Raw genomic sequence first — 26368 nt, 5'->3', positions numbered from 1 at the left:
CCGGGAAAACTAGGAAACAGGGGCAATTGAGAGACAGGAGCAGAGGGATAACCGCTGGTAGGCCTGACGAAATAAAACGAACTGGCAACAGACAAACAGAGAACACAGGCATAAATACACAGGGGATAATGGAGAAGATGGGCGACACCTGGAGGGGGTATAGACAATCACAAAGACAGGTGAAACAGATTAGGGTGCGACAAATACAGAATACAAATATTCCAAAACATGCATCCTGTTTGCAATAAAGCATTAACCTCTAACGAGCCTCTACCCCGGGTCCGGGATCACCCCCCACCCCCCCACACACTGATTAGCATAGCTAGCATAGCTTCACAAGTAGATAGTAGCATCTAAATATCATTAAATCACAAGTCCAAGACACCAGATGAAAGATACAGATCTTGTGAATAAAGCCACCATTTCAGATTTTTAAAATGTTTTACAGGGAAGACAAAATATGTAAATCTATTAGCTAAACACGTTAGCAAAATACACCACTTTTCTAACTCCATCAGTTTCTTACTACTTCAGGTGCTATCACCAATTCGGCTAAACTAAGATATTGATAGCCACTAACCAAGAAAAAACCTCTTCAGATGACAGTCTGATAACATATTTATGGTATAGGATAGGTTTTGTTAGAAAAAAGTGCATATTTCAGGTAGAAATCACAGTTTACAATTGCACCGACCATCACAAATCGACTAGAATTACTAGATAGAGCAACGTGTATGACCAATTTACTCATCATAAAACATTTCATAAAAATAGACAAAGCATAGCAATGGAAAGACCCAGTTCTTGTGATTTCAGACCATATTTCAGATTTTCTAAGCGTTTTTCAGCGAAAACACAATAAATCGATAAGTTAGCATACCACATGTGCAAACGTTACCAGAGCATCGATTCCAGCCAAAGAGCGCTATAACGTAATCACCGCCAAAATATATTAATTTTTTCACTAACCTTCTCAGAATTCTTCCGATGACACTCCTGTAACATCATTTTACAACATACATATACAGTTTGTTCGAAAAGGTGCATATTTAGCCATACAAAACCGTGGTTATACAATGGAAATAGTCACAACTCAAGCCTCAAAATGAGGAACGTCAGCTTTCAGAGTGATCTAGTTTAATCGAAAGCTAATCATATACTTGACTAAAAAATACAGGGTTGACAGGAATCGAAAGACAAATTAGTTCTTAATGCAACCGCTGATTTACATTTTTAAAATTATCCTTACTTTTCAATACAGGGTTCGCCAAGTGAAGCTATACCAAACAAAATGGCGAAATATGCGTTTAAAATATTTCGACAGAACAACGATTTATCATATTAAATATTGCTTACTTTGAGCTGTTCTTCCATCAGATTCTTGGGCAATGTATCCTTTCTATGTTATAAACGTCTTTTGGTCGATAGATGTCCTCTGTCCTTCGAAATGTCCACCACCAACGACCGACACCCCGAAACGTTTCCAAAGCTAAAAAGTGCACGACAAAGAAATTCCTCAAAATCGCACTAAACGGATATAAATTGCTATAAAACGGTTCAAATTAACTACATTATGATGTTTTTAACAACTATAACGACTGAAAACATGACCGGAGAAATATAACTAGTTAAACAACGATTTGGAATGAGGCAGGTCCGATGTCCATCTTGCTTGTGGCGCGCGGAGAAGAGAGAGAGGTCCTCCCACGTTTTGTGGTTTTATATGGGCTGGGATTGTGCAATAGACTCCATTCAAAACGTGATGACGTACAGACACCCAGAGGAAGACGTAGGCAGTGTCGGTTTCTTCATAGCATTCACTGTCGCCTTAAAAACAGACTCCAGATCAGGGGTAAAAATTTCTGAAATCTGACCCCTGTCATGAAAAGTGCTGTAGATATTGTTCTGTACCACTCAGAGACAAAATTCCAACTTCTATAGAAACTAGAAAGTGTTTTCTATCCAATAATAACAATAATATGCATATTGTACGATCAAGAATTTAGCACGAGGCAGTTTAATTTGGAGACCCAAATATGCTAATGCGGAACAGCACCCCCTATAGTCCCAAGAAGTTAACTTCTCTGGGATATGTGGGACGCTTGCGGCACCAAAGTCCACTAGAGCTGTAGAGACAACACTTGAGGGACAACCAGCCGGTGAAATGGGAACCAGAAAGGGTTTGGCGGAAAACGATGACAATGCAATACCATGCCAACCCTGTCACTCTGTTCTAGTGGACCCCAGGGTAGGACGCACCGGACACCACTGAAGCTGGTGTCCCTCCTGGCCGCAATAAGGATAGAGCCCAAGCTGTCTCCGGCGACACCGCTCTGCCGCGGAGAGGTGTGTGACCCCTACCTCCATGGGTTCAGGCTCTGCCTCAGGCTCTGCCTCCGTGCCAGAGGAATGGAGCGTTAGTAGGTGTCACACCCAGTGTCTTTTTCCTCTAGGATTTTGCCTGTGCTTAACTCAATTCCATTTCGTCTTATCCTAAAAAACTCACTAGTCCTTGCCGATGACAAGCATACCCATTACATGATACAGCCACCACAACGTTTGAAAATATGATGTGGTACTCTGTGATGTGTTGTGTTGGATTTGCCGTAAACATACCGCTTTATATTCAGGACATAAAGTTAATTTCTATGCTAAATTCTTTGCAGTTTTACTTTAACTTCTTCGGGATAGGGGGCAGCATTTTCACTTTTGGATAAATAGCGTGCCCAATTTCAACTTCCTTCTACTCATCCCCAGAAGATAAGATATGCATAGTAGATTGGTAGATTTGGATAGAAAACACTCTGAAGTTTCTAAAACTGTTTCAATCATGTCTGTGAGTATAACAGAACTTATTTAGCAGGCGAAACCCCGAGGACAAACCATTCAGATTTTTTTTTTTTAGGTCACTCTCTTTTCAATGGATTTTCATTGGGAATCCAGATTTCTAATTGACCTTCTTGCAGTTCCTACCGCTTCCACTGGATGTCAACAGTCTTTAGAAATTGGTTGAGGTTTTTTCCTTTGTGTAATGAAGAAGTACGGCCATCTTGAACGAGGGTCACTTGAAGTGTACTGTTTGTTAGAGACGTGTGACCAGAGATCTAGCTACAGTTTGTTTTAATCCTGTATTGAACACAGATCACCCCGTCTTCAATTTTATCGATTATTTACGTTAAAAAACACCTAAAGTTGTATTACAAAAGTAGTTTGAAATGTTTTGGCAAAGTTTACAGGTAACTTTTGAGATTTTTTGTAGTCACGTTGCACAAGTTAGAACCTGTGTTTTTCTGGATCAAACGCGCCAAATAAATTGACATTTTGGATATATATTGACGGAATTAATCGAACAAAAGGACCATTTGTGATGTTTATGGGACATATTGGAGTGCCAACCACAGAAGCTCGTCAAAGGTAAGGCATGAATTATATTTTTATTTCTGCGTTTTGTGTCGCGCCTGCAGGGTTGAAAAATGCTTCTCTCTCCTTGTTTACTCTGTTGCTATCCTCAGATAATAGCATTGTTTGCTTTCGCGGAAAAGCCTATTTGAATTCTGACATGTTGGCTGGTGTAGCTACAAGTGTAGCTTTAATTTGGTATCTTTCATGTGTGATTTGATGAAAGTTAGATTTTTATAGTAATTTATTTGAATTTGGCGCTCTGCATTTTCTCTGGCTTTTTGCCAAGTGAGACAGTAGCGTCACGCCTAAACTCAGATTTTGGGATATAAATATGAACTTTACCGAACAAAACATACGTGTATTGTGTAACATGAAGTCCTATGAGTGTCATCTGATGAAGATCAACAAAGGTTAGTGATTAATTTTATCTCTATTTCTGCTTTTTGTTACTCCTCTCTTTGGCTGGAAAAATGGCTGTATTTTTCTGTGGCTTGGCTCTGACCTAACATAATTGTTTGGTGTGCTTTCGTCGTAAAGCCTATTTGAAATCTGATGGCTGGATTCACAACAAGTGTAGCTTTAATTTGGTATCTTTCATGTGGGTTTTGATGAAAGTTTGATTTTTATAGTAATTTATTTGAATTTGGCTCTGCATTTTTACTGGCTTTTGGCCAAGTGAGACGTTAGCGTCCCACATATCCCAGAGAAGTTAATTGAATTTTAAATCTATTTTGCATGACGCAACAACCTGTCATTGTCACGCCCTGACCGTAGAGAGCCTTTTTATGTCTCTATTTGGTTTGGTCAGGTTTGGGATTTGGGGTGGGCATTCTATGTTTTTGTTTTCTATGATTTTGTATTTCTATGTTTTGGCCAGGTATGGTTCTCAATCAGGGACAGCTGTCTATCATTGTCTCTGATTGGGAACCATACTTAGCTAGGCCTTTTCCCTCCTTTCAAAGTGGGAGGTTGTCTTTGTTTCTTGGCACTATAGCCTTAAGCTTCACGGTTGTTTTTGTATTATTTATTGTTTATGTCTGCGTTATTTAGGATGACCTAAATAAAAAGGAATATGTACGCTCACAACGCTGCGCTTTGATCTACTTCCTTTGACGGCCGTGACAGTCATTCATCACAAACTTTGTGAATATCTGGGTTTTTCCTCTTCACAATGCAGAAAGACTGCATTTAATCAGTGGACACCACTTGTTTTTATTACAACACACCTCTCATAATTGTTTTCTTTACTAAAGTAGAGGTTTATTATTATTATTACTAAAGGTACTGCACAGGTGTGAACATATTTTTTTTAGCAAGAGATAGTACTTGTGTAGCCTAAGAAAATAGCAGAAATTTTTCAGAAAGTAATTTTGAATGCACTTTATTCAAGGGAAACATTAACAGTCTTGAACATTTTTGGCGACATAGTGATATGTTCTTATATACTGTACAATGAGAAATTCAACTCCAATATTGTAACGATCGTTGTTGGAAGGATGGTCGGACCAAGATGCAGCGTGTGGTAGGTTAATAATTTGTATTATTGATAACCGGCACAAAACAAGAAAGAGTAACAAACTAAACGTACAGCTTTGTAGGGCTAAAAAGCAACAATACAAAATCAAGATCCCACACACAACAAGTGGAAAAGGCTGCCTAAATATGATCCCCCAATCAGAGACAATGATAGACAGCTGCCTCTGATTGGGAACCATACCAGACCAACATAGAAATACAAAAAACTAGAGTACCCACCATAGTCACACCCTGACCTAACCAAAATAGAGAATAAAAAGGCTCTCTAAGGTCAGGGCGTGACAAATATACTGGTCTTCTCCCATTTTTTGAACCAGTGCCCCTCACCCACAAGGTGTATAAACAACAACAATAAATAAGAATAAAATAATAGATACAAAACAAAAATGTGAAGAACATAAATCAAGCAACTTTAATTAGCACATGTAGGACAGTATTCAAGCTGTGCATGGACTTTGCAGATATATTTCTCACATGTGCAGCACATAGTATTTGTTTTACAGTCCTTCTTTGGGGGGCAGAATTGGAATCTCCTCCTCTTGCCTGCCCCAGCTACAGCCTCAGTTGGATCAGGACAAGATTCAATCCCTGAACAGCTTTCACAAGCGCTGCAGAGGCTGCTGTGCGGGGGAGGCGCTCACTTCTTTGAATGTGTGTTGTTACAAGTGCCTTTCCCAGCTGCTCCAGGAACACCCTCCTCTTTTTCCGCTTATCAGGCATCCAGTTAGGGCTCCATATCACAAAGGCATTGTATTAGGACACATCAATGAGGTTATGGAAGATGATCAGGGGCCAGCGGGCAGTCATCCTCCTGCAGCTGTAAGTTCCAATCACCTTGTCCAGGTTGTCCACACCTCCTTTGTTGTGGTTGTAGTCCAGGATGATGGCTGTCTTCCTGTCCTCATGATCACTGATCTCAGCCGTTTTGTGCAGTGTTCTCAGTAGGACCACATTCTTGTTCCTCTTTGGGAGGTAAGAAACTAGAGTGGTGGTCGGGGTGAAGGCAAACTTGGATGAGAAGGCCTCTCTCCCCCTTGTTGCGAGGAGTGCAGGAGGGAGCTCAGGCTTGTTCTTTCTAACTGTGCCAACCATGGTGACCTTCCTCTTCAGGAGCTGCTGGCTGAGGTCATGAGAGGTGAAGAAATTGTCATACGTGACATTGTGCCCCCTCAGTCCATCTGTCACATCAAGCACAACCCGCATCCCCTGGTTCTTCTTCGGGCCTCCACTGGTCGGCTTCCCTGTGTAGACTTACATCTTACAAGCGTAGCTGGATTGTGCGTCACAGGTCACCCATATCTTGATGCCATACTTTGCTGGCTTGCTGGGCATATACTGCCGTGAAGAACAGCAACCTTTAGACAAAAGAGATTACTATCAGTAATTAGTATCAGTGTCACAGAAAACAATCACATAAATTAATGATATTACAGCAATACATAATAAAATTAACAATGAAAATCACTTACATTAAGTTAGCCATATAGCACAATTCCTTTGTTTTATTTATTTACAGATAGCCAGGGGCACACTCCAACACTCAGACGTCATTTACATATGAAGCTTTTATGTTTAGTGAATCTGTCAGATCAGAGGCTATAGGGATTACCATGGATGTTCTCTTGATAAGTTAGTGAATAGGACCATTTTCCTGTACTGCTAAGTATTCAAAATGTAACGAGAATGTATGTAGTACAAAGTACATTATTTTCTTTAGGAATGTAGTGAAATAAAAGTATAAGTTGTAAGATACCCCCAAAAACTCTCTTCTTTCAGAGATTTTTTTTCTTTCACATCAATTGTTTCACTTTCAATAATCCACGTTTGCATACACAACAATGTTCATCTGAGATGAAAACTCTTTGCAACATTTGGACTTCACAAATGGCACCCGGTCACATGTGTAATGTGACGTCAGTTTCGGTTCACAGATGCGGGCTTCGTCCATGTAAGAATGTGTTCTTAACGGACTTGCCTAGTTAAATAAAGGTTAAATTAAAAATATATATATTTAATAGAGTGGAACGCGGCAGAGCGCTTGCAATGCAATGGGAAGGCCACAGTACGAGCAAGCACAGTGCCACAAAGCCAGTGACACAATGACAATCTTCTCCCGTATTTCCACATTGTGTACGTCCACAATCATCAATTCACATCAAATCCACAGTAGGTAATACTTTCGACACTCCACCTGAATCACAATGAATGCACAACTCCACCACAATTCACCACTTCCGCAATCAACCAATTCCAGAGTCCTCATTCCTTCACGGCAATACAAGCAAAGCAATTAATTTCACTTTCAATGACACCATTCCCGTATCAGATAGTTTTCAACTTTTGTTATGACTTCGGTTCCACAGGTTTGAATTAACCAATTATATTAAACATCAAAATACAGGTAGGTTCCAACCCATATTTTCCAATAAACATCTTGAGATTTATTGATTGCAGTCCAGTTTGTCACACATTTCCAAGGTTTAGATAATTAAAGCATTGGTTGTTTACCAGGTTATTTGAACAGATTCCAAATGATAATGATGGTAAAAGCTAACTTTAAAAAGTATAAAAAGATCAACAAAAAAACGGTAAATGAAAGGATATGAAATAAAAGGACACTGTTGAAAACTGTAGCTCTTTGTGACATCTATAACAGCTAGTTCACCTGTTGTAAATTACTAACTGGTGCCATCTTGCCAGGTAACCCCTTACGCGGTTCTAGAGTGTGAAACATTAATTGGCCAGCAGGTGGCAAAATAACCTAAATAAAATGGGGTTTCTATAAACAAACATATCCTTTTCCTAAAGAAAACTCAACACACTGTACATTTTGATACACAACTCTTAAACAATTTATTTTATGTCAAAAATGACTACAGTTAACACATATTTTCCCGGGCTGTAAAATAATAAAAACCCAAAGCAACATTTGGTATTAACCTTTTCACACGGAGCAACAAACAGGTGTGATCATTCTACAACGTACGCTCAAACCGGTGTGATTAGAGGGCTTATTTAGAACGTCCAGTTTCGATTGACGCAACAGTCAGCATTTAACACTGTTTAGGGATGTGCCGGCAGTCAATCACATAACCTCTGACTCCCACTCTGAGCCATTCAGTGTTGTTGTTTATGTAGTTAGTAGGCTAAGCTGTAGCATTAGCAATCTCCTTCACAAATGGGGAAATTATGGAGATTTTTATAAATTCTGACAGTGAGTCTGAGCATGAAAGTCAGGAATCAGATTCTGACAGTGACAGTGAGGAGCTGCCCCCCAACCTTGTAGCCATTGAGAACCCTGAATCTGATGACCCCTTGTCCACTGACGAAGTCCAAGGTCCCTTTGAAGATGCTGGTGGTGATGGAGGCAGACCGACAGTGGATGGAGTACAGGAGGTCTGTGGTAGCTGGAAGGCTGCCAGCCATTTCATCCCTCCTGGGCCTGCTGTTTGCTTTGATGAGTCCAAGTCTGGAGAGTCCAAGTCTGGAGTCCCTTGCCATTTCCATCTGTTCTTTCTGACAGAGGAGCTGGTGGGAGACATAGCAGAGATCAATCGCTATGCCTTGGAGCTACAGGAGAAGAGAGAGCCAGAAGTGGGGGGGACAACCACAATTTGTGAAATGTATACCTTCCTGGTGACAGTCTTTCTCATGGGGATAGTAAAGAACTCCCTAAGAGAATACTGGATCACAGATCCTATGTTTGCAACACCCTTCTTTGCCACCATCTTTTCTGCTGCGATGCCTGCATTTCGTCACCAATGCTACTGCCTACCTAAATGACCCATCACACAAAATAAGAAAAGTCCCTGATGTTATGGAAGGGTAGGCTGGCGTTCCGTCAATATATTTCCTCCAAAAGGCACAGGTTTGGGGTCAAGTTCTTTGTTATGTGTGACGTGAAGACAGGATTTGTCCAGGACATTATAGTCTATACAGGGTCCACCACTGACATTCAACATTATGAGGGGCTTGGGGTGTCCGGGTCCACGGTGATGACCATGCTGGCTCCTCATCTCAGCAAGGGACACACTTTGTATGTAGACAGTTTGTACAGCAGTCTCACACTCTTCCAGCATCTGCTCTCCAACAGCACAGGAAGGGGATGCCGGCATTCGGATGCAGCAGAGGGGTGGCTGGAGTTCAAGGAGAACGGTCAACCACTGGCAGTAAAGTGGCATGACAAACGAGACGTCAGTGTCCTCTCCACTGTCCATACAGCAACCAAGTCGGCCACAGGAAAGGTGGATTGCCTGATGGGAGAAAGATCAAACCAGACTGTGTGCTTGACTATAACCTAAAAATGGGGGCAGTGGATAAAGCGGACATGATAAACAGCTTTGTGGAAAACGACTCAGAAAACGACCAAGTGGCATAAGACGATATTTTTCCATCTGATCAACACAGCCCTAGATGGCCACATAAGTTCATCGCCAACTAACAGGTGAGATGATTACTGAACAAGGTTTTTTATTTTTTTATTGAACGTACAGTTCACACACATCACATACAGTTCCATTATGCAATTATAGTGACAATATCTCACCCACCTATCCACTGCCTCATCATCCTCTCCCTTCCCTCATCCTCCCCACTCCCTCATAGGTAAAGTAATTACCTACCAAAAGTATAGAGAGAACCTCATGAGAGAGCTGCTGGAGGAGCACCACACCCCTCGGCGCCCATCCATTGGGGGTCGCCCTGCTGCGGACAATCCCCTACGCCTCACTGCACGGTATTATCCCATCGAAGTCCCTCAAACTGCTGCTCAAGGTAGTCGCACACGGAGGCACTGCAAAGTCTGCCTGTCTGGCACCAGGAGAAGTAAGCAGAGGAGGTTGACAAAGTACATGTGTTTAGCTTGTGACACACCTCTATGTGTTTCACCATGCTTTGACGGTACCATATGCTCAAGCTGTCACGCCCTGATCTGTTTCACCTGTCCTTGTGCTTGTCTCCAAACCCCTCCAGGTGTCGCTTATTATCCCGCTGTATTTATCCCTGTGTTTTCTGTCTCTCTGTGCCAGTTCGTCTTGTTTTGCAAAGTCAACAAGTGTTTTTCCTAGCTCCTATTTTTCCCAGTCTCTGCTTTTTCCTAGCCCTCCTGGTTTTGACCCTTGCCTGTCCTGATGCCGAACCCGCCTGCCTGACCACTCTGCCTGTTCTGACCTCGAGCCTGCCTATCGCCTGGTACTGTTTGGACTCTAACCTGGTTATGAACTCTCGACTGTCCCCGACCTGCCTTTTGCCTACCCCTTTTGTTATAATAAATATCGGAGCTCAACCATCTGGCTCCTGTGTCTGCGTTTGGGTCTCGCCTTGTGCCCTTATAAAGCATTATTGAGCACATCTGCAGCAATTACTGACTGACTTGACAGGTGACTTGAACGGTATTCTGTCATGATACTATGCTGAGAGGTAGGGGGTGGAAATGCAGTTGTTGTTCAATCACTGCATGAATATGAATTATCGGTTATGCATATTCATAAGTTGTCAGTCTTTTCTTGCAGTTTTTTTCCTCTAGTCAAACAAGTTTTTGTTGCAGTTCAACCACCACCAATAATTCAATAAAATAGACGACTTACATCTTTGTTTTCTTGCTGTGTTTTCATCCAGTAAAACTGTTAAGGAGTGTACGCTAGCATACAAAATCTGGCCTCAATCTTCAGCTTGAAAGATGTCCAGCTCCAGTTATGATTTTGGCAAATACTGTTTGTGGTTTCTGAAAGTACAGAATAAAGAGGAATTATTAATTAGAATACAATATAAGGATATAGCAATAAAACAATACTACAAAGACGTGACATAACTCTGCTATCAAAATAATAAATTGCATTGACAAAATCACAAATATGAGTTATATAACAGTAAAAAACAGTAACTGTTGAGCTCCACAAGGGGGTCAGGGCAGAACAGAGCTATGCTAAACAGGCCAAATGAAAACAAACCATGGTCATAAGGCCAGGGTAGCTTCAAAAGACAACACAACTGATATTTCCCTGCCGCAATTAGCATTGTTTTACAGAGCTAATAGAAGAATGTAGCTAGCTATATAAGCACGACTGAGTATAACACCATAAAGGTTATGAAGTTAGTAATGTTACCTTGCGTGTCCACGGTTATAAGGAGTACACACAAATATATTATGCTCAATACATACAGTGAGCAACAGTAGAAATGACATACAGAAACTATTAGAATGTAATAAGGCATTTACGTTGGTAGAAACGCACACATCTCCAAAGTTATTATCATGTAGTAATGAAAACAACAATGAAGATGATGCGGGCACCAGACGGAAAATGTGAAAAGGTTTATGCAGGTTCTGTTCTGACTGGAGATACGCAAATGTCTGCATACTTGATCTGCGTAAACAATGGCGAAGTGCTTGGGGAAGTTTTTCCGGCTCAGTAATGCCCCCAAAAAATATTGTCCACAAATGTGAAATGGCCTATGTGAATTAATGAGGAGGCGGAACACACCTCAATTCAAACTGTTGTTAGAAAATACAACTTGAAATTGACAATATGAAACAGCCTATAAATAAAAGCAGGCAGAGTGCCTTAGTTTGAGGGCAGCGCGGATTAACTGTCCTGTTGAGTAACAATCACATGTTGGAATAGTGAGCGCATTTTGACATCACGTATAAAAAACTCACGCTGGGACGACCCTTAGAGATATTTGGAACTCACATGTGAAAAGGTTAAGAGCACACCTACCTTTTCAGCCATAATTTTGAGGAAGACATTGAAGATTTTATCAGCAACACAGATCACACACTGCATCAAACCTAATGATACATTGAATCAGAAACAGAAAAAAACCCTGGTCATCTACCTCACGAGGAGCAAAAACGTATATACAATCAATATAAAACATTATAACACAGATAACAGTGTAGCCGTTTAAGCCCCTTGCTTTTTTCAATTTTTACTAACAACATGCCACTCACTTTGAGTAAAAGGTAAAGAGTTTCTATGTACGTGGATGACTAAACACTATACACGTCAGCTACTACAGCGACTGAAATGACTGCAACACTCAACAAAGCGCTGCAGTTAGTTTCAGAGTGGGTGGCAAGGAATACGTTAGCCCTAAATATTTCTAAAACTAAAAGCGTTATATTTGGAACAAAACACTCACTAAATCTTAAATGTCAACTAAATCTTGTAATAAATAATGTGAAAATTTAGCAAATTGAGATGACTAAACTGCTTGGAGTAACACTAGATTGTAAACTGTCATGGTCAAAACATATTGATGCAGTAGTAGCTAAGATGTCTATATAATAAAGTGATTCTCTGCCTTCTTAAGAATACTATCAACAAGGCAGGTCCTACTGGCCCTAGTTTTGTCGCACCTTGACTACTGCTCAGTCCCATGGTCAGGTACCACAAAAAAGGGACTTAGGAAAATTGCAATTGACTCAGAACAAGGCAGCACGGCTGGCCCTTGGATGTACACAGAGAGCTAATATTAATAATATGCATGTCAGTCTCTCCTGGCTGAAAGTGGGGGAGAGTTTGACTTCATCACTACTTTTATTTATGAGAGGTATTAATATCTTGAATGCACCGAGCTGTCTGTCTAAACTACTGGCACACAGCTCGGACACCCATGCATACCCCACAACACATGCCACAAGAGGTCTTTTCACAGTCCCCAAATCCAGAACAGACTATGGGAGACACACAGTACTACATAGAGCCATGACTACATGGAACTCTATTCCACATCAAGTAACTGACGCAAGCAGTAAAATTAGATTGAAAAAACAGATAAAAAAACACCTTATGGAACAGAGGGGACTGTGAAGCAACACAAACATTGGCACAGACACACACACACACACACACACACACACACACACACACACACACACACACACACACACACACACACACACACACACACACACACACACACACACACACACACACACACACACACACACACACACACGCACTATACATTCACATGGATTTAATACTGTAGATATGTGGTAGTTGTGGAGTAGGGGCCCGAGGGCACATAGTGTGTTGTGAAATCTGTGAATGTATTGTAATGTTTTAAAATAGTATAAACTGCCTTAATTTTGCTGGACCCCAGGAAGAGTAGCTGCTGCTTTGGCAGAAGCTAATGGGATCCATAATAGAAAATTACACCCACCCGATTTGTCCTTCTGGATGTCTTTGTCCTCAAAGTACTGGAACATCACCTCATGTACTCTAGCCTGTAAACAGACAGTAGGTACGTTGACATGGCGAAGTCTAGTTTGTTGATCAGAGCAGATCCTTCAGGGGAGGGGTCTAACAAGTTGATGATGGTGGATTGTAGGTCACTAAGCTCGGCCTTGATGATAGACAGGTAGTTATACTTACAGAAAGGAGACAGGTAAAGTTAGACTTCGAAAGGGACAAGTAGAGTTCCAATAAAGATACAGGTGCCATCATTTAGGGTAGGTGACTTGACCACATGACTGTGCTGGTCTTTGTGTGTGTCTGTGTGTGTGTGTCTGGCAGAGTTGTACTCTCGGAGTGGAGCGGTTCACCGCTGGGGAAAATGAGGAGAGGAGACTTGGTGGCGATCTCACACACTCCCTCATACCACTCCTTTGGCCACAGACCCAAGCCCTCCACAGCAAAGGCCATGACAACAACGGAGATGCAAACTAGTAACCTTTCAGCGAAATTAGCCGTTTTGAATCCAAAAATAGGTGACCTACATGATTCATATAGATCCAATGAGAGGTTTGGAGCAATACTGGCTGTATCCAAGGGTCAGCCAATCATTCTCATAACAGAATGCATCACGCGACTGAAGAGAGAAGAGACAACCAATTTGCTAGTTACAGCATCAGCTTGCGCTCTGGAAAGACAGCAGAGAGTGGAAAAGCAGTTTGCCAGTTACAGCAGGGCATCTCCTGAACGATAACGAAGGTGATGAAATGTACTTCATGAGCTGTAATCGAAAAACAACTAGCATTTGGAAAGTTTGAGGTGAGGGACAAAGTGTGGTGGAACAAGTATTGTTAGCATTGTTAAGTATCTTGCTAGCTGGATCGAATTCCCCGTTAGCTAGCCAGAGAAATGTTGAGCAACATTAGCCAACTTAACTGATCAAATAATTCAGTTTATGGTGTGAAAATTTGCTGGCTAATAAATTCAGACATCTAACGTTAGCTAGCTAGTTAGTTACTAACGTTAGCTCATCTGATGTTGTTAGCTAGCTAACGTTACAACATCAGATGAGCTAACGTTAGTGACCTAACCAATTCGCTATAGTATTAACTGGTATATGACCCCTTGCCGTTCCTCAAGTTATAACGTGTTAGTTGCTTACTGGACCCTGGCAATCTGTGTGAAATGTTAACTAGTTAACTAGCTAATGAACTAACTACTATCTGTGAACTACTACACTATGTGGTTAATTTTCAGAATGAGAGAATTAGGTGAAAATTAGACTTTGCTTGTTAAACAAGGGAATTCAGGGATCAAGTGTAGCTGGAGCTGGGCCTGGCTTAAGCTGGATGCCACTATGGTGAAAGGAACACCACACACTTTCCCTCTTTCTCACTTTTTCAATACAGTGGATAAAAAGGGGTATGCCAGGTATACTCTCTGCCTGAACGAGATCAATTATGCCAACAAAGGGTATCATGCTCTGCTGGCACATTGTAGAACAGATGTCCACAGGCAGAAAGTGTACAATGTAATCATGTGCAGTGTAGCCCGAAGATATTGCTTTTGTTGTATTGAACTTGACACTTGTGTGTGAGTGAGGGGGGATTATTTAATGTTTAACTCGGTGAACGTTATTTTTGCACACATGTAGCCTTGTGCACTTCATCGATGTCTACTATATCGGGCCACTATAATAGAGCAAAAATAGAATGCCTGTTTGTTTCATTCTACTTCTACTTGAAGATGTTTTTTTCCCAAGTGCAATATTTAGATGTGTCTGGTCACAAGCATTCTATTATAAAGGCTGTAATGGCTAACTGCAATATTAGTGTATTGTTTTTTTCTCAATACTTGAGTATCATTTGCAGTAAAGTCTAAGCAACAAATAACATTGGATTGCTTTCTTTACATTTTTTAGCTGTGAGTTAGTTTCACATGAGCTTTTTATTTTAAACACAGAGACTGATCATGTAGATCATTTTCTTTGTTGTTTAATTAGTTAAACCTGCATTTCCCCCTAGCAGGGATGTTTTTTTTGCATGTTTCAGTCACCTTTTTGGGGCCTCAACAGTTTGCATCCCTGCAACAGAGTACAGCCAGAAGTCCCTCAAGAGCTTCTGAAGGAGTGGCTTAGCCTCAATGATTGGCAGCAGCCGTCTGGTCAGCAGTAAAGGAAGAGACAATGGAAATGGATAGAGAGGTTTTTGTGAAACATTTTTTTTATTTCACACTTTATTCAGACAGCCGGAAACAAAGGGGAGACGGGCTGGGAGCATTATCGCTAGCCCACAGGCTTTGCACAGGTATAGATGGATGACAGAGGGAGAGACAGAGATTGAATGTCACTGAGGAGAACTCAGTGGTCCACGGTGCCATGAGAAATAATAACTTATTTTCCAACGAAGGCCAGTGAATCTGGATTGCAATGGCATTGTAAAATCTAGAGTAACAATGTATGGGCATATCATTAACTTCATGTAAAACTTTTTTTCACAAAATAGCAAATTTTTACTGTATTAATGATTAAATGTGTAAAACTGTGTAATCTCCAATAATCTGATACGTCAATTAAAGTATCAATTAAAGTTACCAGTTAAATGGACAAAATTCGGACAAAAAATACAGATACAGTATTAAGTGATCAAGTGACTGGGGCAGAGTTAAAGATTTCAGACGGATGCAGCACTTTGTACACTGTTGTTTGATCTGAGCTATTTGTTCAGGGTAAGAGGACATCAAAGTTCAGTTTGGGGTTTCTGCTCTTTCTTCACAGTGTTGCAAACAGACCAGTTCCCGCCATCACAGAGAACGCACAGGTAAGCCATTTTAGAGTCCTTGACTGACTGCCGTCAAATACATGAATCCTAACAAGATAAAGACTATCACTGTCGTGTTCGTACATAACTCCTATTTATTAACTGAAAAGTTCCTCTGAAATTAAGCAGAAATGTTTGCGAGTTTTGAACAACTGCTGAATACCTTTTTGAAGAAGTTTGGATGTTCTTTAGTGTGTATGCCTTCAACCAAAAGAAGGTTAAGCATGTTGCTATTGATATTGATCATTGTTCTTGATAAATACCTTAGGTCAGTGTTTCTCAAATGGTGGGTTGTGACTGATTCCTTTTCTGAAGACTTAGACTAGAAACACTGGATTTAGGTTATTTTGAGTCACAATAGAAAAGTGTGATCAATCTCCTTGAGCTCTGTCTGTCGTGATGAGCTCGAGCTCTGTCTGTCGCCTTCTATATCTGTCTGCTGTGTCCGTGTCAGGATGTGGGTTGTCACGGTCATCGCTGTGTCCTGTGTCCTTGTTGGTCCCTCTCTCGCCGGGGTCAAGGACCTGGGCTCTCACTTCAGCTTCTATGACCAGAGTCCGACCCCAAACACTGAGCCGGACCCACGAGGCCTCGGCCAGGGTGGAGCTCTGGACATGGAGAACATTCCTCTGGAGTTCCACAAAGAGAACACTGTGACCAATGATCTTCCCCTGGAAGGCTTTGAGGACGAAGACTACATCGACTTTGACAAAATCCTGGCTGAGGGAGGGGACGACTACAGGTGGGTGATGAAAGGGATTTAAGCACTGGGACGCTCCATAGACACAAAATCCATTGATTGCAGTGGTTGGAGCATGGTGCATGCTTGTGGGTTTGATTGACTGTGTAAATCATTTTGGATTAAACACTTCTGCTAAATGACCATATTTTCATAATATTTATATTATTACAGTGAGGGGGATGAGATTGATGAGATCGCAACTCCCGCTCCGTATATCGACATCTTCGCTGAACCCTCAGATCCAAAGACGCGGCGCGCCCGACTCCTGAGCCTATTTCACGACCGCTCACGCCTCCAACGAATCAACGTGGTCAACGCCCACTTTGGCTTCAACCTCTACCGCAGCCTTCGGAACAAGGTCAACCAGACCCACAACATTCTGCTGGCGCCTGCCGGAATCTCCATCGCCATGGGCATGATGTCACTGGGAGCGGGGCCTGGAACACATTCTCAGCTCTACCGGGTGCTGGGATTCGCCAATTTCGTCAACGCCAGCAATCACTACGACAACGCCACGGTGCACAAGCTGTTCCGGAAGCTCACACACAGACTCTTCCGACGCAATTTCGGGTACACGCTGCGATCCGTTAATGACCTGTACGTGAAAAAGGAGGTGGCGGTGGAACCGAGTTTCCGGGCAGACACCAAGGCATACTATTTTGCAGAGCCCCAATCGGTGGACTTCAGGGACAAGGCGTTTCTGGACAAGGCTAACCGGCGCATCTCAAAGCTGACCAAAGGACTGATCAGAGAACCACTAAAAAATGTGGACCCCAATATGGTGCTGATGCTGCTCAACTACCTCTACTTTAAAGGTAAAGACAACATCAGAGCAATAAGCCTCAACTATGCCATGTCTATGGACCAAGCACCAAGTATCTGTCTGTCTCTGATTATATTTTGTCAACATTAAGTAAAATCTTTTAAAGTGATACATTATGGTCTATATTACATTTCCATTAGGCCTAGGATTTAACAACGAACTTAAAATCCTCTCTTTGTAAGAAAATTGAGAAACATCTTATTGACACAAGCCAAACAATATCTCACCCACACAAACAACAAATCCCCACCCACACAAACAGGTACGTGGGAGCAGAAATTCCCAAAGGAGATGACTCACTACCGGAACTTCCGTGTGAATGAGAAAATAAATGTTCGAGTGCCAATGATGCAGAAGAAAGGGAACTACCTGGCGGCTGCAGACCACGAACTGCAGTGTGACATCCTACAGGTGGGTGGTAGACATTTAGTTCAGGGAAGTGAGCTATATATAAAAAAGAAGATTCAGTGCAGTGCAATATAGGCCTACAGTATAGGGCTGGCACAATTACCGTATAAATGTGTAACCGACGGTTATGGATGAAGACCGTCATAAAAAAGATGATCATATCTTTATCGTCATGATTCTTCTAGCTCCCCTATGTGGGGAACATCAGCATGCTCATCGCCCTGCCCAGGAAGATCTCCGGCATGAGGAACCTGGAGCAAGAGATCTCCCCCACAGTGGTCAACAAATGGCTCAGCAACATGACCAACAGGTGAGAACATATGACCACACCTGGTCACATCTGACCAATAGGTAAGAACCTGACTGACTGACAGGCATACATGATAAAAGAGAACAGTACACATGACCATACAAGACAACAGGTGGCCATTCCAGACAAAACTTGACCAACATGTGAGCAGACCTGGCCCAAGACCTGGCCCAAGGTGAACAGGAATAAACACTGTAAAGTTATGAACAATATATGACCACTAGGTTAGAGTATAGGGCCAAAAGTACCACATTATGGAAGCTATGGGATAAGAGACACAGTGCCTTCAGAAAATATTCACACCCCTTCACTTTTTCCAGATTTTGTTGTGGTACAGCGTGAATTTAACATTTATTAAATAGAGATGTTTTCTGTCAATGGCCTACACAAAATACCCCATAATGTCAAAGTAGAATTATGTTTTTAGATTTTTTTACAAATTTATAAAAAGTGAAAAGCTCAAATGTCAATAAGTATTCAACCCCTTTATGGCAAGCCTAAATAAGTTAATGAGTGAAAATGTGCTTAACAAGTAACATAATACATTTTTTGGACTCACTCTGTATGCAATAATAGCGTTTCACATGATTTTTGAATGACTACCTCATCTCTGTACCCCACACATAAAATGATCTCTAAGGTCCCTCAGTCGAGCAGTGAATTTCAAACACAGATTAGTAGATAAAAAAACTATTTAAAAAACAGACATTGAATATCCCTTTGAGAATGATGAAGTTATAAATTACACTTTGGATCATGTATCAATACAAACAGTCACAACAAAGATATTGGCGTTCTTCCTAACTCAGTTGCCAGAGAGGAAGGTGACAGCTCAGGGATTTTCACCATGAGGCCAATGTTGACTTTAAAACAGTTACAGAGTTTAATGGCTGTGATAGGAGAAAACCAAGGATGGCTCAATAACATTATAGTTACTCCACAATACTAACCTAGTTGACAGAGTGAAAAGAATGAAGCCTGTACAGAGTACAAATATTCCAAAACATGCAACTTCATTGCAATAAGGTACTAAAGTAATACTGCAAAAAATTTCGCAAAGCAATTACGTTTTTACCCTGAATACAAAGTGTTATGGGCAAATCCACTTACTGAGTAACACTCTCCATTTTTTCAAGCTTAGACATAATGGAGCTAAGCACAGGCAAAATCCTAGGAGAAAACCTAGTTCTGTTTGAAGATTTAAAAAATAATAAAAATGGGTAAATGTTGCACATTTCAGGAGTGGAAAGGTCGTAGAGACTTACCCAGAAACAGCTGTAATCACTGCCAAAAGTGCATCTACAAAGGATTGACTCAGGGGTGTGAATACTTGTGTAAATTCGATATTTCTGTATTTCATTTTCAATACATTTCTAAAAGAAAATATCACTTTGTCATTATGGGGTATTGTGTGTAGATGGGTGAGGTCATTATGGGGTATTGTGTGTAGATGGGTGAGATAATGTAGAATAAGTCAAGGGATATGAATACTTTCTGAAACCACTCTAAGGGTCTAAAGAGTATATTCTGTATTGGTCTCTACCCAAGGACGCGTGAGGTGGTGTTCCCCAGGTTTAAGCTGGAGCAGAGTTATGACCTGATAGACAACCTTAAGGAGATGGGCCTCACAGACCTCTTTGAGGAGAGGGGTGACTTCACTGGGATGACTTCAGAGAAGATCGCAATTAACTGGGTAAACAAACCTCCAAGAGAGCAAACACCACAATCTTAACTTTCACTGCTCGATGCTAACACCAGCAATACGCTGTCAAGGCCAAATAATTTTTTTGCTATCTAATAATGTTAGGGTCGATTGGGTCATAACTCGATTGGGTCATAACTCGATTCTCTCTCTTCTCTCCCCACCAGTTGAAGCACCAGGGGACGATCACGGTGAACGAGGAGGGGACGGAGGCTGCGGCCCTGACCCAGGTGGGCTTCATGCCCCTCTCCTCACAGATACGATTCGTTATAGACCGGCCATTCCTCTTCCTCATCTATGAGCACCGCACAGACTGCCTCGTCTTCATGGGCCGCGTGGTCGACCCCTCACAGAGCTAAACGCTTGGTAACTCTGTAGTTCATTCTATCTAGAAAAATGTACCTACTAACATTAATACTTTTTGGGGGATTGTATTAACAGTGGACTAATTAACAAAATACTATTTTTTTTAATGAACTATCTTTTAAAATGTCCTTTTCAGCTAGCATTCACCCAAAGTAGGAAGCCGTTTCAAAAATATTGGCCTGGTAACCAATTCTGCTGATCCTACAATGGGACTACTAGCTGTCATGGCGAACTGTATGAACCTGTGTCTGAGAGAGGTTAGTCAGGAGTGTTGATATTTGCTGTCTGTTAATGTTCCATCTCTCTATACATCTACAGTGGAAGTTGTTCGACTTGAAACACTAAGCTTTGGCTATTCAATAAATGTTTTAGGGGAAAACAATATAGTCAATTTGACCATGACTTTCTTGTTTAGTTTTTTTTATGTTGGATGTTTGGATTTTCTGAAAAGTGTTTAGCAAACCTGTGTATGTAAAGTTCTGTCTAGAATGTTAGATAAAATGATATACAAAAGCATTTGAGACTGTTGAAAATGCTTTTGTGTTGTATGACAAACATTTAAACGCTTTACAAGTTAAAATGCAGGTGCAACATTTCTTTCTCTAGTACATTTTCAGCAATACAAAAAAATTACCTAATTCAAAATTGTCCGGTCTGGCTCAGTCGGTAGCGCTTGCAATGCCAGGATTGTTGGTTCGATTCCAGTAGCCACCCATATGTAAAAGGTATCGTCGCTTTGGATAAAATCATCTGCTAAAATGACATATCTTATGTTAAAATAAAGAAAACGTACAAATACAGTAAGCTTTCCAATAAAGGGTGAAAACAAAAGCTCCAAGATAAAAACCCAGTTACATATTTTGCAAAGAGTAAATATTTGTCGGCTGAGTTAAACTCTAATTAGATGGAGCTCAGATCTTTTGGGGTTGGTATGTAATGGCACCATCAGATCCATCTCACACACACAAAATATTCTATATTTTAGATTCTTCAAAGTAGCCACACTTTGCCTTGATGACAGCGTTACACAATCTTGGCATTCTCTCAACCAGCTTCACCTGGAATGCTTTTACAATAGTCTTGAAGGAGTTCCCACATATGATGTGCACTTGTAGGCTGCTTTTCCTTCCCTCCACCATCAGGTAGCCACAGGTAGCCTAGTGGTTAGAGCGTTGGGCCAGTAAATGAAAGGTTGCTAGATTGAATCCCGAGCTGACAAGGTAAAAATCTGTCATCTGCCCCTGAACAAGGCAGTTAACCCACTGTTCCTAGGCCGTCATTGTAAATAAGAATTTGTTCTTAACTGATTTGCCTAGTTAAAGACAGGTTAAAAAAAATTGGGTTGAGGATAGGTGATTGTGGAGACCAGGTCATCAGATTTTTTTTAACCTTTAATTAACTAGGCAAGCCAGTTAAGAACAAATTCTTATTTACAATGACAGCCTACCCCGGCCAACCCCTAACCCGGACAGCGCTGGGCCAATTGTGCGGCGCCCTGTGGGACGCCCAATCACGGTAGGTTGTGATACAGCCTGGAATCGAACCAGGGTCTGTAGTGACGCCTCTAGCACTGACATGCTGTGCCTTAGACCACTGCGCCACTCGGGAGCCAAAAATCTGAGGCTGCACTCAATCACTCTCCTTCTTGGTCAAATAGTCCTTACACAACCTGGCACCTGTTGGGTCATTGTCCTGTTGAAAAACAAATTATAGTCCCACTAAGTGCAAACCAGATGGGATGGTGTTTTGCTGCAGAATGCTATGGTAGCCACGCTGGTTAAGTGTGCCTTGAATTCTAAATAAATCACTGACAGTGTCAATAGCAAAGCACCCCCACACCATCACACCTCCTCTTCCATGCTTCACATTGGGAACCACACCTGCAGAGATCATCCGTTCACCTACTCTGCATCTCACACGGTGGTTGGAAACAAAAACCTCAAATTTGGACTCAACAAACCAAAGGACAGATTTCCACCGGTCTAATGTCCATTGCTCTTGTGGTTTCTTTGCAGCAATTCGACCATGAAGGCCTGATTCACGCAGTTTCCTCTAGACAATTGATGTTGAGAGGTGTCTGTGACTTGAAGTCGGTGAAGCATTTGTTTGGGCTGCAATTTCTGAGGCTGGTAACTCCAATGAACTTATCCTCTGCAGCAGAGGTAACTCTGGGTCTTCCTTTCCTGTGGTGGTCCTCATGAGAGCCAGTATCATCATAGTGCTTGATGGTTTTTGCGACTGTTCTTGAAGAAACTTTTTCAAAGTTATTAACATTTTCCGCATTGACTGACCTTCATGTCTTAAAGTAATGATGGACTGTCGTTTCTCTGTGCTTATTTGAGCTGTTCTTGCCATAATATGGACTTGGTCTTTTACCAAATAGGGCTATCTTCTGTATACCACCCCTACCTTGTCACAACACAACTGATTGGCTCAAACGCATTAAGCAGGAAAGAAATTCCACAAATTAACTTTTAACAAGGCACACCTGTTAATTGAAATGCATTCCAAGTGACTACCTAATGAAGTTGGTTGAGAGAATGCCAAGAGTGTGGAAAGCTGTCATCAAGGCAAAGGGCTATTTGAAGAATCTCAAATAAAAACTAAAAACTTTAACACTTTTTTGGTTACTACATGATTCCATATGTGTGATTTCATAGTGTTGATGTCTTCACTATTATTCTACAATGTAGAAAATTGTAAAAATAAAGAAAAACCCTTGAATGAGTAGGTGCCCAAACTTTTGACTGGTACTGTATATATACAGTACCAGTCAAAAGTTTGGGGTCACTTAGAAATGTCCTTGTTTTTGAAAGAAAAGCAAATTTTTGTCCATTAAAATAACATCAATTTGATCAGAAATACAGTGTAGACATTGTTAATGTTGAAAATGACTATTGTAGCTGGAAACGGCTGATTGTTTATCGAATATCTACATAGGCATACAGAGGCACATTATCAGCAAGTATCACTCCTGTTTTCCAATGGCACGTTGTGTTAGCTAATCCAAGTTGATCATTTTAAAAGGCTAATTGATCATTAGAAACCATTTTGCAATTATGTTAGCACAGCTGAAAAATTTTGTTCTGATTAAAGAAGCGATAAAATTGTCCTTCTTTAGACTAGTTGAGTATCTGGAGCATCAGCATTTGTGGGTTCGATGACAGGCTCAAAATGGCCAGAAACAAAGACCTTTCTTCTTTCACTCGTCAGTCTATTCATGTTCTGAGAAATTAAGGCTATTCCATGGGAGAAATTGCCAAGAAACTGAAGATCTGGTACAACGCTGTGTACTACTCCCTTCACATAACAGCGCAAACTGTCTCTAACCATAATAGAAAGAGGAGTGGGAGGCCCCGGTGCACAACTGAGCAAGAGGACAAGTACATTAGACTGTCTAGTTTGAGAAACAGACGCCTCACAAGTCCCCAACTGGCAGCTTTATTAAAAATAGTACCTGCAAAACACCAGTCTCAACATCAACAGTGAAGAGGCGACTCCGGGATGCTGGCCTTCTAGGCAGAGTTCCTCTCTCCAGTGTCTGTGTTCTTTTGCCCATCTTAATATTTTCTTTTTATTGGCCAGTCTGAGATATGGCTTTTTCTTTGCAACTCTGCCAGCATCCCAGAGTCGCCTCTTCACTGTTGACATTGAGACAGGTGTTTTAAGGGGACTATTTAATGAAGCTGCCCGTATATACACTATACACAAAACATTAGGATCACCTGCTCTTTCCATGACATAGGTGAATCCAGGAGAAAGCTATGATCCTTTATTGATTCAATCAGTGTAGATGAAGTGGAGGAGACCGGTTAAGGATCGGACCCTTTTTTTCAAATTTTCGTCGAAAATGACATACCCAAATCTAACTGCCTGGAGCTCAGGACCTGAAGCAAGGAAATGCATATTCTTGATACCATTTGAAAGGATGTCACGCCCTGGCCATAGAGAGGCTTTTATTCTCTATTTTGGTTAGGCCAGGGTGTGACTAGGGTGGGCATTCTAGTTTCTTTATTTCTATGTTTTCTGTTTCTATGTTTTGGCCAGGTATGGTTCTCAATCAGGGACAGCTGTCTATCATTGTCTCTGATTAGGAATCATACTGAGGCAGCCTGTTTTTCCACCTTAGTCTTCGTTAATGCATGTATAGCCTTACGGAGCTTCACGTTCATTTTGTTGTTTATTGTTGGCGACATTTAAAAATAAAGGGAAAATGTACGCTGACCACGCTGCACCTTGGTCCTGTTATTTCCACCCTGACGACGATCGTGACAAAGGAAACAATTTGAACTTTGTGGAAATGTGAAATTAATGTAGGGGAATATAATATCATTAGATCTGGTAAAAGATAACACAAAGAAAAAAACATGTTTTTTTTGTACTATCATCTTTGAAATCAGTTTATAAAGCTAATTTCCTGCAATTCTACACATTTTGCAATTGGGCTGAAAGAAAATTAGCAGTTTTAAAATTGTACACATTTTACCATGTTCTCATGCAATTTGAGTGAGGAAACATTAATACAAAATCAATTGGGAGGCCCCATGCCATGACATTTTTTTATGTTAGATTTTCTGACAGTCTATTTTCATTGGTGATTGTTAGTTTTCAACGATGATTTTATTTAAAAATACAGTATATAGCTCCTTTATCTTTTCTACATAGTTTATATCTGGTGTTAGTCATATACGTTTAGACTGACAATGTTTTACCACTGAAAATGTTTTTCTAATAAAATAAATAAAATATTATATTTCTAAGGAGTGGCAACGATTTAGCAGTGTCGGCGGCCCGCTACTGCTAAATGAATAAAGGGGGAACACTGCTGGGCTTATAGACTTTCATTCTTCTTCTTTTTGAAAGCGGCAACTTTAGGACAACACCTTTTTAATCTAGAATATTTGGTAAATAGGCTAATGTTCATAACTTGAACTTGTCTTGAAGCTTTTAGAATAAGCTTAGTAGGAGGATAGTTTATTGGCTATTTGGTTTTCAACCTCGCATGGAGGGATTTTCCTAGCCTCGCATGGATGATTTCCTTCTTAATATGCTTGATTAAACTTTTCATTCGATATGGTTTGTTCTCTCTTATTGTTAGTCCCCTGACTACTTTACATTTTTAGTCTATTAAAACAACTTTTTGAGCAGGAACTCTGTTATATTTATTCATGGTTTAAAACAATAAAACAATGAAAGTGGAGCCTATAGCCCAAAGTCATTCATAGCCTATCGACTGGAAAGAGATGGGAATATAAGTAAAAAAATGTAAACAGACACAATACAGTTAAGGAGTGTCCGTTATAAAGAAATAGGTTTAGTCTATAGGCTAAGGCCCATGCATTCGACAGAGAGAGAGAAAACAAATACTTTCTGACGAGACATTTTGTGCTGCTTTGGTGGAATTCTCTGCTCTGCCTGGCCCACATACCTCTTTTGTGTTCTGTACATAACATATTTATTGAAATAGGCTAAGCAAATAGGATTATGGCTGTCAATCATCGTCGATAGACGATTGCCCATCTAAGTGCGAATGAGTGATTTGACCACCAATGGTTCAAGTCAGGAAATCAGGCAAAATGGGAAGACACTTTGCACAGATAGCATACAGTACTTAACACAGCAATGACTGGAATAAGAACCCCAAGGTTGCCTGCACTGCTGGATGCCTGAAGGAGGAGGGGAAATCACTATAAGACACTTGTTATTACAGTATTACCTCATTTATTCAAGTCAACATTTATTTGCCAAAACTCTTCAGATGAAAAATGTTTCTAAAGTGGTCTCCATTGGACAAACAGGACAAACAGCTCCTAAACCAGTAGGTACACCTGCTGGAGATTGACTTAGATATTGGCCAGAGCATTGATCACAGCCAGGGAGCAGTGTCTGCAGTATACACAAATACCGCACACAACTTTGTCATTTCAACACTTCATGAAAGCCCATGAAGCCCTTTTGACACCCATGATGGTATTTGTACTCCTTTGAGGAAAAACCCACCTGTATCCATGGTCTCTGTAGTCCTTAGTGGAGTAGTTCACCACTGATCTGGCGTTCACACTGATTTGCTGAAACAGGTT

The 26368-nt window shown here is 41.0% G+C and overlaps 2 protein-coding genes across 5 annotated transcripts in view; one reads left to right on the top strand and one right to left on the bottom strand.

Annotated features, from left to right (window-relative positions):
- Positions 1-24512, top strand: part of LOC139576350 (heparin cofactor 2-like) — a 146846-nt gene extending 122334 nt beyond the window's left edge. For 2 of the 3 annotated variants that reach the window (XM_071402364.1, XM_071402365.1), the window contains exons 2-8: positions 15895-15937; positions 16392-16679; positions 16851-17494; positions 17765-17913; positions 18096-18220; positions 19769-19913; positions 20090-24512. In XM_071402364.1, coding sequence (XP_071258465.1) covers positions 15895-15937; positions 16392-16679; positions 16851-17494; positions 17765-17913; positions 18096-18220; positions 19769-19913; positions 20090-20281 — 1586 coding nt within the window. In that variant the 3' untranslated portion in view covers positions 20282-24512. Of the gene's footprint in view, positions 1-15294; positions 15425-15894; positions 15938-16391; positions 16680-16850; positions 17495-17764; positions 17914-18095; positions 18221-19768; positions 19914-20089 lie in introns of those variants that run through there. The other variant, XM_071402363.1, reaches the window with a different exon arrangement.
- LOC139576351 (piggyBac transposable element-derived protein 4-like) lies at positions 4681-14133 on the bottom strand. 2 transcript variants are annotated; one of them, XM_071402366.1, is made up of 5 exons: positions 13108-14133; positions 11658-11728; positions 10524-10660; positions 9561-9743; positions 4681-6293 (listed from the first exon to the last, which is right to left on the bottom strand). In XM_071402366.1, exon 5 carries the CDS (start codon positions 6139-6141, stop codon positions 5692-5694), a length of 450 nt encoding a protein of 149 aa, XP_071258467.1. In that variant the 5' UTR covers positions 6142-6293; positions 9561-9743; positions 10524-10660; positions 11658-11728; positions 13108-14133; the 3' UTR covers positions 4681-5691. The 2 variants fall into 2 exon arrangements, 1 of the variants encoding a protein (XP_071258467.1); XR_011675104.1 differs by lacking the exon at positions 4681-6293 and adding an exon at positions 6305-9191 and having other exon boundaries at positions 13108-14129.
- Positions 24513-26368: the final 1856 nt, after the last annotated feature.

Source organism: Salvelinus alpinus, chromosome 5 (genome assembly GCF_045679555.1).
Source record: "Salvelinus alpinus chromosome 5, SLU_Salpinus.1, whole genome shotgun sequence".
In the NCBI taxonomy this organism is placed as follows: Eukaryota; Metazoa; Chordata; class Actinopteri; order Salmoniformes; family Salmonidae; genus Salvelinus; species Salvelinus alpinus.
The sequence above is the reverse complement of the archived record's forward strand: the minus strand, read 5'-3'. Positions and strand labels throughout refer to the sequence as shown.

Excerpts from the sequence above, each read along its gene's own strand:
- LOC139576351 (XM_071402366.1), bottom strand. The coding sequence starts at position 6,141 with ATGCGGGTTGTGCTTGATGTGACAGATGGACTGAGGGGGCACAATGTC.